This window comes from Cantharellus anzutake (genome assembly GCF_015039405.1).
Source record: "Cantharellus anzutake strain C23 chromosome Unknown EI90scaffold_2, whole genome shotgun sequence".
Lineage (NCBI taxonomy): Eukaryota > Fungi > Basidiomycota > Agaricomycetes > Cantharellales > Hydnaceae > Cantharellus > Cantharellus anzutake.
The window spans coordinates 1485266-1498129 of record NW_024066952.1 but is presented as its reverse complement, the minus strand read 5'-3'; the positions used below and the strand labels follow the sequence as shown (position 1 = coordinate 1498129).

At 51.2% G+C, this 12864-nt stretch overlaps 4 protein-coding genes across 4 annotated transcripts; 3 read left to right on the top strand and 1 right to left on the bottom strand.

Annotated features, from left to right (window-relative positions):
- Positions 1 to 188: 188 nt before the first annotated feature.
- On the top strand, positions 189 to 1697 carry EI90DRAFT_3031177 (uncharacterized protein). The gene is given in 9 exon segments (XM_039058292.1): positions 189 to 283; positions 339 to 359; positions 431 to 518; positions 583 to 646; positions 695 to 991; positions 1068 to 1162; positions 1216 to 1419; positions 1432 to 1454; positions 1601 to 1697. The coding sequence occupies 7 exon segments, from the start codon at positions 214 to 216 to the stop codon at positions 1358 to 1360; spliced, it is 780 nt and encodes a 259-aa protein (XP_038923490.1). The 5' UTR covers positions 189 to 213; the 3' UTR covers positions 1361 to 1419; positions 1432 to 1454; positions 1601 to 1697.
- An 893-nt stretch (positions 1698 to 2590) lies between these two features.
- EI90DRAFT_3115545 (uncharacterized protein) lies at positions 2591 to 3264 on the top strand (the record flags this gene model as incomplete). The annotated part of the gene is made up of 4 exons (XM_039062799.1): positions 2591 to 2848; positions 2906 to 2983; positions 3037 to 3094; positions 3161 to 3264. 4 exons carry the CDS (start codon positions 2591 to 2593, stop codon positions 3262 to 3264), a joined length of 498 nt encoding a protein of 165 aa, XP_038923489.1.
- A 354-nt stretch (positions 3265 to 3618) lies between these two features.
- EI90DRAFT_823496 (uncharacterized protein) lies at positions 3619 to 4813 on the bottom strand. The gene is made up of 5 exons (XM_039068100.1): positions 4792 to 4813; positions 4537 to 4729; positions 4451 to 4489; positions 4283 to 4395; positions 3619 to 4231 (listed from the first exon to the last, which is right to left on the bottom strand). Exons 2-5 carry the CDS (start codon positions 4612 to 4614, stop codon positions 3886 to 3888), a joined length of 576 nt encoding a protein of 191 aa, XP_038923488.1. The 5' UTR covers positions 4615 to 4729; positions 4792 to 4813; the 3' UTR covers positions 3619 to 3885.
- A 3835-nt stretch (positions 4814 to 8648) lies between these two features.
- On the top strand, positions 8649 to 9059 carry EI90DRAFT_2902689 (uncharacterized protein; the record flags this gene model as incomplete). Its single annotated transcript, XM_039054105.1, has 1 exon — positions 8649 to 9059. A coding segment is annotated over one exon (411 nt), but the record flags the coding sequence as incomplete, so codon positions are not given.
- Positions 9060 to 12864: the final 3805 nt, after the last annotated feature.

The following is a 12864-nucleotide window of genomic DNA, read 5'->3' as shown; positions in this document are numbered from 1 at the left end:
CGTGAGCCCCCCTATTGTGCCGGCCTGAAGATCTTGTTTCAACTAGTGCATTCCGTCTTGCCAGAGGCAAGGCCTCAGTCCCATACATCAGATAGTTCGCAGCTGGTGCCTCACCACAGGGAATGGTAGTAGGAGGCCGTCCGTCACGTCGTGTTCCAGAAGTTTTGGAGAGGCTTACTTAAGGTCTTGTCACGCTTGTCTGCAGTGGCATCAATGCGTTGTGCCTTGTTAATCCTGCTAGCCAACTTCGCGTTCTTTAGGTTATTCCTCAGCAATACTCGGCGTCTAGAGGGTTCTGACTTTCTCGCCTCAGGCACTCATTTGCTATTGATGTATAGCTTGGAATACACACTGCCCAGGTTGGTGTTGCATTGAGTCCCCCGGCTTGACTCAGTGAATTCTTCTTGGAACCCTCTGTCTATGTCCCCAGATATAGCTTCTCTCCATCCTCAATCAAAGATTGTTCTAGATGGAGGGCGCTACTCGGCTAGAGTACGGAAAGATGGCGGATTTACCTTGTGGGTCGACTGCATCCTTGCCTCATAAATGGCATGTTTCCCCTTATACCGTTGATCCCACAAGTTTTAACGTCGAACCTGGTGCCTATCTCCTTGAAGTGCTGGCTAGGGATCATGTCTTCGACCAGGTGATTGTCTGTGATGTCCGGTGACCTCCAATGTTAACGCACCTGCAGCTGCGGGTTGACACCCTTGACGAGTCGTTATTGTCGCAAGATTTGGGGACTACACCTGCGGAGGACAATCTTCCTGCGCCTTCAAGTGTCCAAGTACGACCGTTTCTCCCTGGGACCCCATTTTCTCCCTCTCCGCTACATCATCCTCTGGCATACCCAATCCTGCTGGTCCCGCTCCAACGCAAAGAATATGTCGCGCTTCCGGATGGCTTTGATGTGATGTCAATGCTGAACAATCCGATGGCAATGATGATGATTTTCGCTTGTATCACACTGTTCATTCTTCCAAAGGCCATGGTGAGTTTCTGGGAAAACACACACTTATCAGGATGTTGTTTTACGAGAATTCGATCTGCGATATATATATTATCAGCAAAACATGGATCCCGAAATGCTGAAGGAGATGTCTGAGAGACACGGTCGTATCATGAAAATACAAAGCGACTTACACCAGGGAGACTTCAGCGGGTAAGCCATATCATCCCACTTTTAGTTCCTTGGCCCCTAATATTCGGAGATAGGATTACTTCTGGTGTTATGGAGGATGTTAATAGAGGGGCGGCAAAGACGGACGAGCGCCGCCTGCCTCCCAAGAAAGCAAACCCAGCACCCGTAACCTCTTCAACTGCCTCCAGCAAGAAGCAAACATCGGAACGGAGGCGATGAGGATACACTTGTTTTTCTGCTCGTCGGTAACCTCGTTGTTGTTGCATCCACACAAGGGAAGGGTTGTGCATTTTGGCTGCTAATTCTATTATCCCGCCTTGTTCAACACCGAGAACTTTTACCAACGCTGTCCTTTGGTATGGGGGCGGGGGGGGGGGGGGGGGGGGCGTGTCGTTCATTACGATCCAACTGAAGTCTGCAGGTTCTTCGGATAACCTGCCTGTGGGGTTTCAAACGTGGTGCTTGAAAATCATATCCCTTGTGTCCATTTCCGACTGCTGTGCTTTGGTCCCCCTTCTCCCTCATCGGTCGCGCGGAGTCTGAAATTCTCGACATCCTGCTTGATACTCATAACAAATAAGCAAGCCATATCATATTATCGGCTAACCTTACCAATGCCAGCACTGATATCGAGGCTGTATTGGGCCGCGAAATCGAGATCAGGACATTGGATTCCTTGCTGGTTATGATCGTGGCACTCGACCCGCTACCAATTTAGCAGCATCGATTCGATGACGGCTATTACCAACAATTCGCTTCTAGTACCCGACAATTTCCCCATTCTTTGATATACACAGATGAGAGTTGGGGTGTAAGGCCTAAGTTGATCAGAATCTCGATATTTAACTATGTTCCTGCGTAACATCGAGCTAGGTTGTTCCAGGCATTTAAATCCTCGCAGCAATTAGCACTCAAGCCCGATCAACTCGACATCTTTTAACAACTCGTGCAACGTAGATTCTCTCAGGTGGGTGATTTTTCATAGGGGGTCGCGATGGTGGCCCCGCACCTGTGTGAAGGTGTATTTTCCCATCGATCATGGGAGAGAATTGTCTCCTATAACTGATTCAAGCGCATCTGCCTTGCATCTGCGGATGTGCTTGTGCTGGATTGCTAGGCTAACTACTCTTCGACAAACGCCCAGGCTAGTGCCTCATCAGCGATTACGGTCCAATATATAACTACACAGGGTTATGAGTCATTTTACCTCTCCTGGAGAGGCCTCCACGGACGTAAATATCTGGGCAGAACTAATGCTCCGCACTCCCAATTCATGATCGCATTGAACCGATTTTTATGGCTGATATCGCCTTCGAATGTACGTTCCTGGGCCGCGGACCAGGAATAAGGGTTGTCCTGCTTTCGATTGGACCGTTGGCCATGACTTCAGTATTTAACCCCCCTCTATGGCGAAATCGACAGAGGCACAAGACGCTGATTCTTTCTCCCATGTCCATTGAGGCACAGCCCGCGCAACTTACAGAGAACCGCGTCTCCTCCATCCATGAAGAGCATAGGACATCCTCGCCTTCCTCCTCCTGTGACAGGAAGATTGAACTGGACGTCGAGAAGCAACCGCCAGAGGATTTGCTCGCAGACCCTTATATGTTAAGGTCTGCCATGAAGTCTGTGTCTGAGTTGGAGGCCCTTCGGAAGAGGGGGAAGAATGGGAAAGGAATCGGAGTGTATCACTTGAGGCAGAATTTGGTGCGCCCTGTGACCGCAGTGATATTGCACTTTCCGTGCTGAGTGGACTATCCACAGCTCATCGACAATCTTCTGAAACCTATCGATGAGCATTCCGAGGATGCCAGGATGGCTGAAGAAGCTGCGCGTCTTCCCGTTAGTACATGAAAGCCTTATCCGCGTTGTCGGCAAGATTGATCGTTGGGCAGATTCAGATCGCTGTTTATGGAAGCTTGTTTGTAAACGTTATGATTTGCGTGCTTCAGGGTGAGTCTGACGGTAGCTGTTTTTTTTTTTTTTGCGATTCTCATTTCGTCCCATTCCATGTGCCAGTGTATGTGGCCGCCACATCCTCGTCGTTATCTCTGCTCGCGGCGGCAATTGAGTCGATTTTCGATGTCGGTTCAATCTTGGTGCTACAAGGCCTCCCGTCTTGACGTCGACAAGTGGCCTGTGGGAGGGAGTCGGCTAGAGACCACCCCGATGCTTCTCTGCGCCCTCTCCACCACTATAATTATTAACTAAAGTCGGTTTTATTCGCCGGCCTTCGGGACATAGCCATGGATTCAGGATGGTCGGAGTTATCACTAATTTGTTCCGCTGGGTAGTTAGCTAAGCTCGATCTCCGCCGGACGAAGGTCCTTGCCATCACCCAAATCTCAGTAACTGGGTCCGCCAGTGCCAGTTGTCGCACTTCTTTGATTCCTTTCTCACCTCTTTGAGTCTTTAGTATCAATAGCGAGCTTGGTCAAGTTTTGTCCCTTTAACGTTATGTTGATAGAGCCCCCGCGAATACTCTCTTCATCCATGCTTCAGCGGAAGGCAGGCCGATTCGTTCAAACCGTAGGACGTCCAGCCGCCCGGACACTTCAATGATGATCGCAACAGGATTCCCAAGGACATGCTAATAATGCCATGAATTTGGAGGTAACCTGCGAATGTGTCATTCGAAGAGGAGGGGGGGTCGGATGTCTTTCTACGACTACGCTTGACATGGGATGCTTTGACCCTTGACGTGTAGAATGGCTGTAACCTACTAACATTAATGTCAGGCTATGTTACAAAGACGTTCTGACACAGCTGTACGGAGTGTACCACAAGATCGGAGCCAATATCGAGAAAAGAGTAGAATATTGACTCAGAGACACTAAACAACTTGCCGGTATCAACGACGATCGGGGCTTCCATCTTGCCCTGGATAATGATTCGAGTCCCATCCTGACTGGCTGGAGGAAGCTAAACCTCATCGCAGCCCGGCATTCGATCGCCGTACCAGCCCCCGCCGTCAAGGCCAACCGGGACTCATTCTCCCGGAATGAGGAGCTCGATACTGCCATCAAACCAGATTCTTGAGTCGTAGATTGGTGGGACTCGTCCGATTCTTTCCTCGAATCATTCCTAGTACTATATCCTATTTCTCCTTCCACAATTGAAACAGTGGCATTGAAGGCTCACGAGCAAATATTACAGCAGTGAAACACCTGCCCTGCGGTGGATAGACAGAGTAGGCTCGCCCTCTGGCTGAAGTCAGCGCAAACACTCGCCACAAACGGGAACAGGGATTGTATCTGGGATAAACAAGTCTGGCCTGTGGCATGGGTAGGTGGACGGTCGAGGACTTACTGACAGTTTATCTGTGATTTTAAAGGCTTCGGATTCGTTCTGCTCCGAGTGAGGGACACGATAAGCGAATCCTTACGTTTGCCTACCGTCCTTGCGCTCACAAGTCGAAATGGTCCCCAAGCCCACGATGTAGGCCGGCTATGAATAGGGCCACACCGGTGCATCTACATCCCACTGCCATGCAATCCAATAAACCCAGCAATCTTTGATATCACAACGGCCCCGCCCCGCAAGTCCAACCCGACTGCTTTGAAACCTTACGTTTGACAATTTAACATGCTGCGCACCAGAGTCAATACAGACGAAAGGGTGGACACCGCTAAACCTGCTGGTTCACCAACCTGTTGTGACTTAACACGCTAGTCAATCAGGACGCCTGGAGGTGGGACAGAATGAGTATCGCCTCTGTTGAGACGCCAGGCTAATGGTGGCTTCTGGACCTTTGAGACATGGGAATTAGTCAGGCGCAAACCCCTTCAAGCTCTGAAAGCCCATCAACAATTGCAGCAACCAATGGCTTACGGACCGGGATGCCATGCACCAAGCTTGGGCGTTGACTAATGACCCGTTCGAGACGATAGCCTACTGATCAATGGGTCAGAGTTGCGGCGAGGAGCGATCCAAGAGGCAAAGATGACGCAAAAGAGGGTCACTAGATGCCAAGGCAAAGGAACTGATCGTGACTTCAGGTTTCACCAGATGCACGCCTTGGAACATAAGTAGCTGGATTCCTGCCTATGTAAGTAGTAAACTCAGAGTTGAACACGTCGACATGCCAGTTGGCTGTTGGCCAGGACGCGGATCCCATGGAGATGTTACTGTTGGACTGAAATCTGAAATATAGTTCGAGAATTGGCGCGTCCTCAGCCCAGGACGTTCCGATGACGCGGGGTCGCTTCAAGCGCCATCCAACGAATCTTGTTGACGTCACGAAGAACCGCACAGCATTCGGCATCCGTCGTAGTTGCTTTCACAAGCATTCCAGACCCCGCCAATATCACCCCAAGCCGCAATCTTCTGCAATGGTGTGGGCTATTAGAAATTTATATCCTTTCTTTGTTGTTTGATATCTAGCTGGTCTCAGGATAAATACACGGAAACGAAGTAGGGTTCGACATGAGAATACTGTATATAAGGCTCGTCCTCCGAGAAAGTCCATGCAGACCATACTTGCCTCCAGAAGGACAGATGACGATCGATAGAGATGGGCACCTGGTACAAAAGAAAAAGTCAAGTTTCACTGGATGCATACGCTTGGATCCGAATGCAGAATCAAGCACATGCACATCGATATGCCGGTTTGCGCCAAGCTGACCACTCTGGCAATGTTACTGTAGTATTCGAATTCGGTATATTGTATATATTCGAGAATTGACGCGCCCTCGGCCGAGGATCTTCTGACATACGCTTTCGCGCCATCGATGCCGTGAGGAACAGACAAAGTCCATCTGGCATGGGCAAAATTGAAGGGTATGAAGAGTTAGTTGTGTTCGGAACGTCAGGTTTACTGAGTATGTGAGGTTGAGGCGAGGGCAGCGGATTGAAAAAATAATGTGCACAACACCCCTGGTGTAAGTTCGCGGGGCTGTATCAGGCTGCTCCTGAGAGTGCCGAATAAAAACACGGAAGAAGTAAAAATGAATCCGATCCGAGTGCACCCGGCCTCCTTCGTCCGGGTAGGACCCCATGCTTTATTGACAGTCCCATATTCGGCCACGATGTCAGCACTCATCACTCAAGCTGTCCACTACTAGTACTCTTGGTCAGTGCTTTTGTGACTTCACGCATAACCACCAAATATGCCATGAGCTCGGAAGACTGGTTGGTTTTAGTGTGCCTGAAGATTTATGATGGGATCTGGGCCTCCATGGGGTGCGTGTTCCATACAGCTCCTTTTGGTTCGTAATTTGTGGTGCGAGCTGATGTGTTCGGCCGGTGCTGGTCTCTGATGTGCTTTTCCACCAGCTCGAGGTGCCTGGTGTGGTGGATAAGCGAACTAGATGCTTGAATCAGCCGCTTCAGAATTTCGGAGCGGAAAATGCCTTGGACAGACGTAGCCAGGCGCCTATCCCACTGTACTGCCGAGGCACGATCAAACTGCTGCCAGTAGCCACCACGTCGGCTAATTAGCCAGCTGCCCTTGTTGTGGTTATGACTAAGTAGTGAATGATTCTGAACCAACATTCTTTTTTCCAAAAACGGAACAAGGCCATGCTTCCCATTGAGCTTGCATCGTGGTCAACCACCGCACAGCTGCTTCAGCATATAACCGTCGAGTGCGGCAGCGCTGAGTCAGCAGGTCAATTTTCACTCTTCTGCCCATCTTGACGTTTGCGCAATGTCTCAGAAAAGAAAATCGACGTCTGCCCCAAACAATCGCATGGTAAAGCGCCCCAACCCTGAGCCATCTCGTGGTGTTCCGCAGCCATCACATGCCTCGGCGTCTTCATTTCAAGTTTCCCGGAGTTATCTTATCAATCCTCAGATTCCTCAAAGCCACGTCAATATCACTCACGATCAGTACGATGGATCAGCAGCACTACCTCCCGAACTCCCTCGGATCATGCCCACTTCGGGACCTTCTGGTAGTTCTCGAAAGCATATGCTGCCTGTTCCAAAGCGTATGACTGCACCGACTGGGCCATCTTTGAGTGATTTGTGGCTGCACTCTGTCTTCACCTCAAGTTCCCCAGGTTTACATTACCGGTTCGCAGGCCTGGTCGACTGAGAAAGAATTATTGTCCCTGGGAGTCGACGTACATCAGGCACAAAACCCCCACAGCTTCGATTGCATCCACACGCATATTGCGAGCCTGATACGGTACGCTCGATCTTCGGACGCGACTCTGTACTTGGGGCTAATTTTACACATCAGCACAATGGGAGTCTAACGGCGTCTCCCACCCTGGTAGGATGTTAGTCCTCAGGATCTCTATCCCGACAATGGTAGCACAAAGCTCGAAGCGTTATATACCGTTGGCACTATTCTACATGGTCGAATACAAATAAATTCATGCAGCAATGTCGCCGCCAGGCCTCCGACAGTATTCGCCACGATCAGGATGAATTAGCAGGGTCTTATCATGGGGTTTCCCGAGTTGCACCCATGCTGCATTCTTCTGGTGGTCCACGGGATTCACATTCCCAACAAGATATTGGGGGGAGATTTTCCCATCTTAATAATATCTATCGATCAAGCACGCCCGTCTCCGAACGGTCTGTTTCCACTATTTCCGCTCGGTCATTCCATGATGATTCGGCACTGTCACCCTTTCCTCACCCTTCACCGAGAAGTATCGAGACGCCCCGTGGAATACCCAGTATCTATACCCTAGAAGACAGCGGTACAAGATTCCATCTAGGCACGGACTCAGTTTCACCTCCCCGATCAGAGCCGTTGTTGTCATCGCCAATCGGCCCCAGTGGCAGTAGAAAGAAATCGATCTTCGGCGCTACAAGGATCCTTCTTCAAACCGCAGCCTCCGCTCTAAAGATGAGCCCCGTTCCGGCGCTTCTCGCCAACATCCCGGACTTGCTTCTTACATTGCTCCAAGTTTTCGAGGTTGGAATGCAGTTTTCTCAGTGACGGCATATCGCTCATATTTTCCCCATCTGTGCAGACCGTTGATGGCAATAGGAAGACTCTCAGAGAACTGAACGATGAGGTACAACAAGCTTACAACACCATTTTGCGGCCACTTCAGCTGTGGACTGGCCAGATATCTCCAGAAGTCGATTCACTAATCGAGGAGTTTCACCGGTGCGTATGTTCATCTCCCGTGCTGATCATCTGGACTTAAGCACCGTTGATAGGGCCTTAGAAGAACAAAATGGACAGATCAGGTCACTGAAGAGTCAAGGCCTTGTAAAGAGAATAGTCTCGGGGACTCAGATCTCGCAGAGCATAAGCGACGTGAAGGCATGTATAAACAAGGCAGTCAGCTCCTTCTCGGTTTGTTTGTTTTGTGTTCCGAATGATCGATTTTTTGCTGACTGAAGTGCATATCATAGACGGAGGCAACGACTTTGACCCTTCTTCACACGATTCAGGCAGCTGTGCGATGTACGTGCCCATGTCTATTCTCGAGTCCTTCCACTGATGGTAATTTCAGCTGACCTTGCGAGGCTTGCGCGCGTCCCGGCTGAGTATACTTATGTGAAGACCAAGTTTGAATGTCTTCCGACCACGCGCATCAGGATGCAAAGGTCCATACTCGAACATCTCAAGAAGGCTAGAACCCGATTCGTCTGGTTAAGGGGCTCGCCTGGCACAGGGAAGACTGCAATCTCTTTGAGCATCGCTTCCACCCTTGACAAGCAGCACAACCTGGCAGCCTCATTTTTTTGGGATAAGAACCAAAAGGGAACGGGCCTCGATTCTTTGGAGCGGTTTCCTTCTACCCTTGCACGGCAGCTTGCGCACTGGAGTGAGGACTTCAAGGTGTTGCTCGTCAAACGCCTTCGGAATCCAGATTTGGAGTTGGTTCAGAGCCTTCCCTTGGAGACGCAAGTGAAGGTTTTGATCACTGAACCAATGAATGATCTCATGGGAATATGGGCTTCGAAAGAGGGTCGCTTTGTGATCGTCTTGGATGGGCTAGATGAATGTGGCGATCTAGGGGCACTCCAGTCCCTGATGAAGCTCGTGCTTCTTCTTGATGAGCTCCCTCCGATATTTTCCATACTAGTTAGTTGTCGTCCTGAGCAGGAAGTTGTTTCGGCTTGGAACCGGGCCAAATCCCGGGATGGGAGCCCTGAGATCCCATGCGAAGACGTGGATAAGACCGAGGAGGATGAGATTCTACACACGGTTCGTTGTATGGTTGATGAAGGACTCCGCGATTGCATCAGGGAGTCAGCATGGAAACCATCGGAGGAAGACCTCGAGGTTTTCGCTTCAGGCTGCCGTGGATTGCCCCTCATGGCTTCGATCCGAGTACGGGAGGTCTGCACTCACACTCGAATGGGTTCCTCCCTCAGACAGGAGTTTGACTACTTTCACGATCTTACTGATATACCGAGTGATCTCAACTCGGAATACCTGCGCATACTCCGGCGGGCATACATGCCCCATTCCACACGTATTCGTCCCCATGTGGTCAATAACTATCGCCAAGCAGTCGGGACTATCATCATGGCGCGCTCTGATGTTGTACATGATGTGAAGTCTATGTCGATCATTCTAGGAATTACTGAGAATGATATCGACGCGACGTTGAAACCTATCAGCTCAATAGTCAACCTTCCCTCGGACAACACAGAGCCGGTTACATTCTACCATGCAACTGCAAAGGAATTTATTATGGGTGAACCCATTGGCGAGGAAAGCGACAGAGTCTTCTTTATCAGTGATGTAGAAGGATATTTCCTTGGACTACCACTCCTCCGACTTGTAAATGGCACACTTGACCGGAATGAGTTCAATATCCCCACCGAACTTCCATTAGGGGATAGAAAAAAGTGGGCTAATTGGTACAAGGAACAACCGAAATATGAACATGCACATGTTGATTATGCATTTGAATACTTGACCGAGCACTTAGACCCATCACTCCTCTTTTCGGCAGAGTCCAATGAACTGCAGAGAGAATTTGGTCTGCTTCTTGCAAAGCATTTACTCTCATTCATCCATGTAGGTTGTCAGGGCAAATGCAGCTGGGATCGATTCAAAGTAAGCCTAAATCAATTGTATTCAAACTTAAACTATGACATCACCTGTACTCTGCAGAAACATGAATTGATGCAACTCTGGGTTGCTGGATGGGATTTGTGGACATACAAAATGGAAATGCTTCATCATGATGTGTATCGATCCTGCCTCCCATTCACTCCATCATCTTCACCCATCTACAAATCGTATGGTCATCTCATGGATCCTATTCAAGTCTTCAGCATTGATGGCAAGTTTGGTGATCATTTCATTCCATTAAGCCAGGATACACTTGACACTCGAAAGATCATGAAGGTGAAGCTGAATGAGCTTCCGAATAAACGGAGCTATGAAGCCGAGTTCTGTGACCATGATGTCCGTAACGGCATTGTGCCCTGTGCGGCACTCTCTTCAGATGGTCATTTCATTGCCCTTGGTTTTGGAAGTGGTGCTATCGAGATTGCTGACATCGACCATCAGTGCACGGTCTCTCAGTTCCAATGCAATCCCACTAGCCATCTAGTTTGGGTCAGGTTCTGCAATGGCAATCACTGGATTGCGACTGAGGACAACAATGGAAACATGTCAGGGACGCGTCCGGGGTCGAGAGGGCCCGGGGGTAATGCCCGGCACTGAGGCCGTCGCGGGGTGTGGAGCGGGCGTGCGTACTGGCGGGCCCGATCCGGGGCAGTGGTCCCTGGCCACTCAGACTGAGGTGGAGAATGTGTTATTATTATTAAAGAGGAAAACTATACTACTTACCTGAGGTGGAGAATGTGAGAAGAAGGTTACTTCTTCGGTTCCCACTTCAGGTACATTTATGTACATGCGGCTTGAGTCACATGACAGGTGCCACGTCATCCTCGGAGGCAGCCGCAGGCATCCGGGTGTCCCCGTGGGGGATCCCGAGAGCGTCCGCTACATGCGCGTGTGCTGGGCACAGCGGGAGGCCGTCCGGGGTGTGTGGGCCGGACGGGTCAATAGTACATCGATACAAGGGAAGGTGGTCCGTGTAGATAGAAAGAAATAAACAGGAAGAGGAACATGAGAAGAATGAAATAAAGAAAGGGGAAAGAAAAGGGAAAAGAGGGGGGAGGAGAAGGAGGAAGGAGGGGGGAGGGGGATAGACAGCGGGGAGCGGGTGTGGTGTGGCCGGGTGGGCCCGGGTCAGGCGGGTGTGCCCTGACATCACCCCCTCCTTAAGCCGCTTCGCCTCGAAGCGGCCAGGGGGTTCGTTCTCTCCCTTCCTGGGGCATGGGGGTGTGTTTGGTGGAACTCCTCGATCCGGTCAGGGGCATGGATTAGTTGGTCTCGGGGGAGCCATTCATTCTCTGAGTTCGGCCAACCCGCGAACTTTACTAAATACCAGAGCTTCCGGCGTAACCACTTAGAGTCCAGTATTTTTTCCACTTCATATTCCTCCTCTCCATCTACGAGTTCTGGGCCCGGGCGGGGGTCAGGGGGTCGTTCTGCAATCTCGTCCGGGCGGTAGGGTCTTACGTTCGTCACAGATACGACTGGGTGAATTCCCTTTTGCCATGCGGTGAGTTGGAGCTTGACGGCAGCTGGGGAGACGACCTTGACAACTTTGAAGGGGCCTAACCACTTATGGTCTAGCTTCTTGGTCGGGCGGTCAGTCGTATAGTTTTGGGCGCTGAGCCAGACTCGGTCACCCTCCTGGTACTCGGGGGCTGTCTCTCGGCCTCGGTCGTAGTAGCGGGCCATCTCGTCTGCTGCGTGTTCCAGGGCCGCCTTCGCCTCTTCCTGCATCTTCATCATCCTGGACGAGAAGGCGTCGGCGGCTTCTACCTCGGACGTACGTGTGGGCTCCGTCCCCATCCTGGGATGCTGCCCGGTGTCAAGCTCGAAGGGGGTTCGACGGGTGGACGAGTGGACGCGGTTGTTGTAGGCAAATTCTGCCAGTGGGAGCCAGTCCGCCCAGTCGTCCTGGCGGTGGTTGACGAACACCCGAAGGTAGGCCTCGATTTCCTGGTTAACCCGCTCTGTCTGTCCGTCAGTCTGGGGGTGGTAGGGCGTTGAGGGGGTTAGCTTGACCCCCAGGAGATCTGCAAGTTCTTTTGAGAAGCGCGAGACGAAGGCGCTCCCTCTGTCGCTAAGAATCTCTTCCGGGAGCCCGTGGTGCTTCCAGACGTGCTCTAGGAAGAGCCGGGCGATACCAGCCGAGTCCACGGATGTCACGGTGGGGATCGCGTGGATGCGTTTGGACAGACGGTCCACTACAACTAGGATGGCGTTATAACCTTTCGACTCTGGGAGCTCTCCCACCATGTCTACCGAGATCACCTGCCAACGGTGGGTGGGAACTTTATTTGGGGTGAGCTTCCCAACCTTCCGTGCGGGGAAGGGTTTGACGCGGTTACAGGTGTCGCATCCACGTACGTATCGCCCGACATATTCTGCCATCCGAGGCCACCAGTAGTCGCGGGAGACGAGCTCTAGGGTTTTCCATCGCCCTGGATGTCCCGTCGCCCGCGCGTCGTGGTGTAGCCGTACCAGATCGTGGCGGAGTTGTGGGTCTTTTGGAACGTACACCCTGCCCCGGTAGAGGACCAACTCTCCCTGTCTCTCCCACTCGTCCGACCTCAACGTTCCTTCTCCCAGTTCCCTCATGGCTTTTACCACCTGTTCGTCATGACCTCTCGCTCCTCGTACCCTCTCTAGGATGTCCGCCTCCTCACCCTCCATTGAGACTGCTTCCGTCGCACGGGCCTCGAACCAGGCCGGTTGGAGGAGGGTCAGCCCC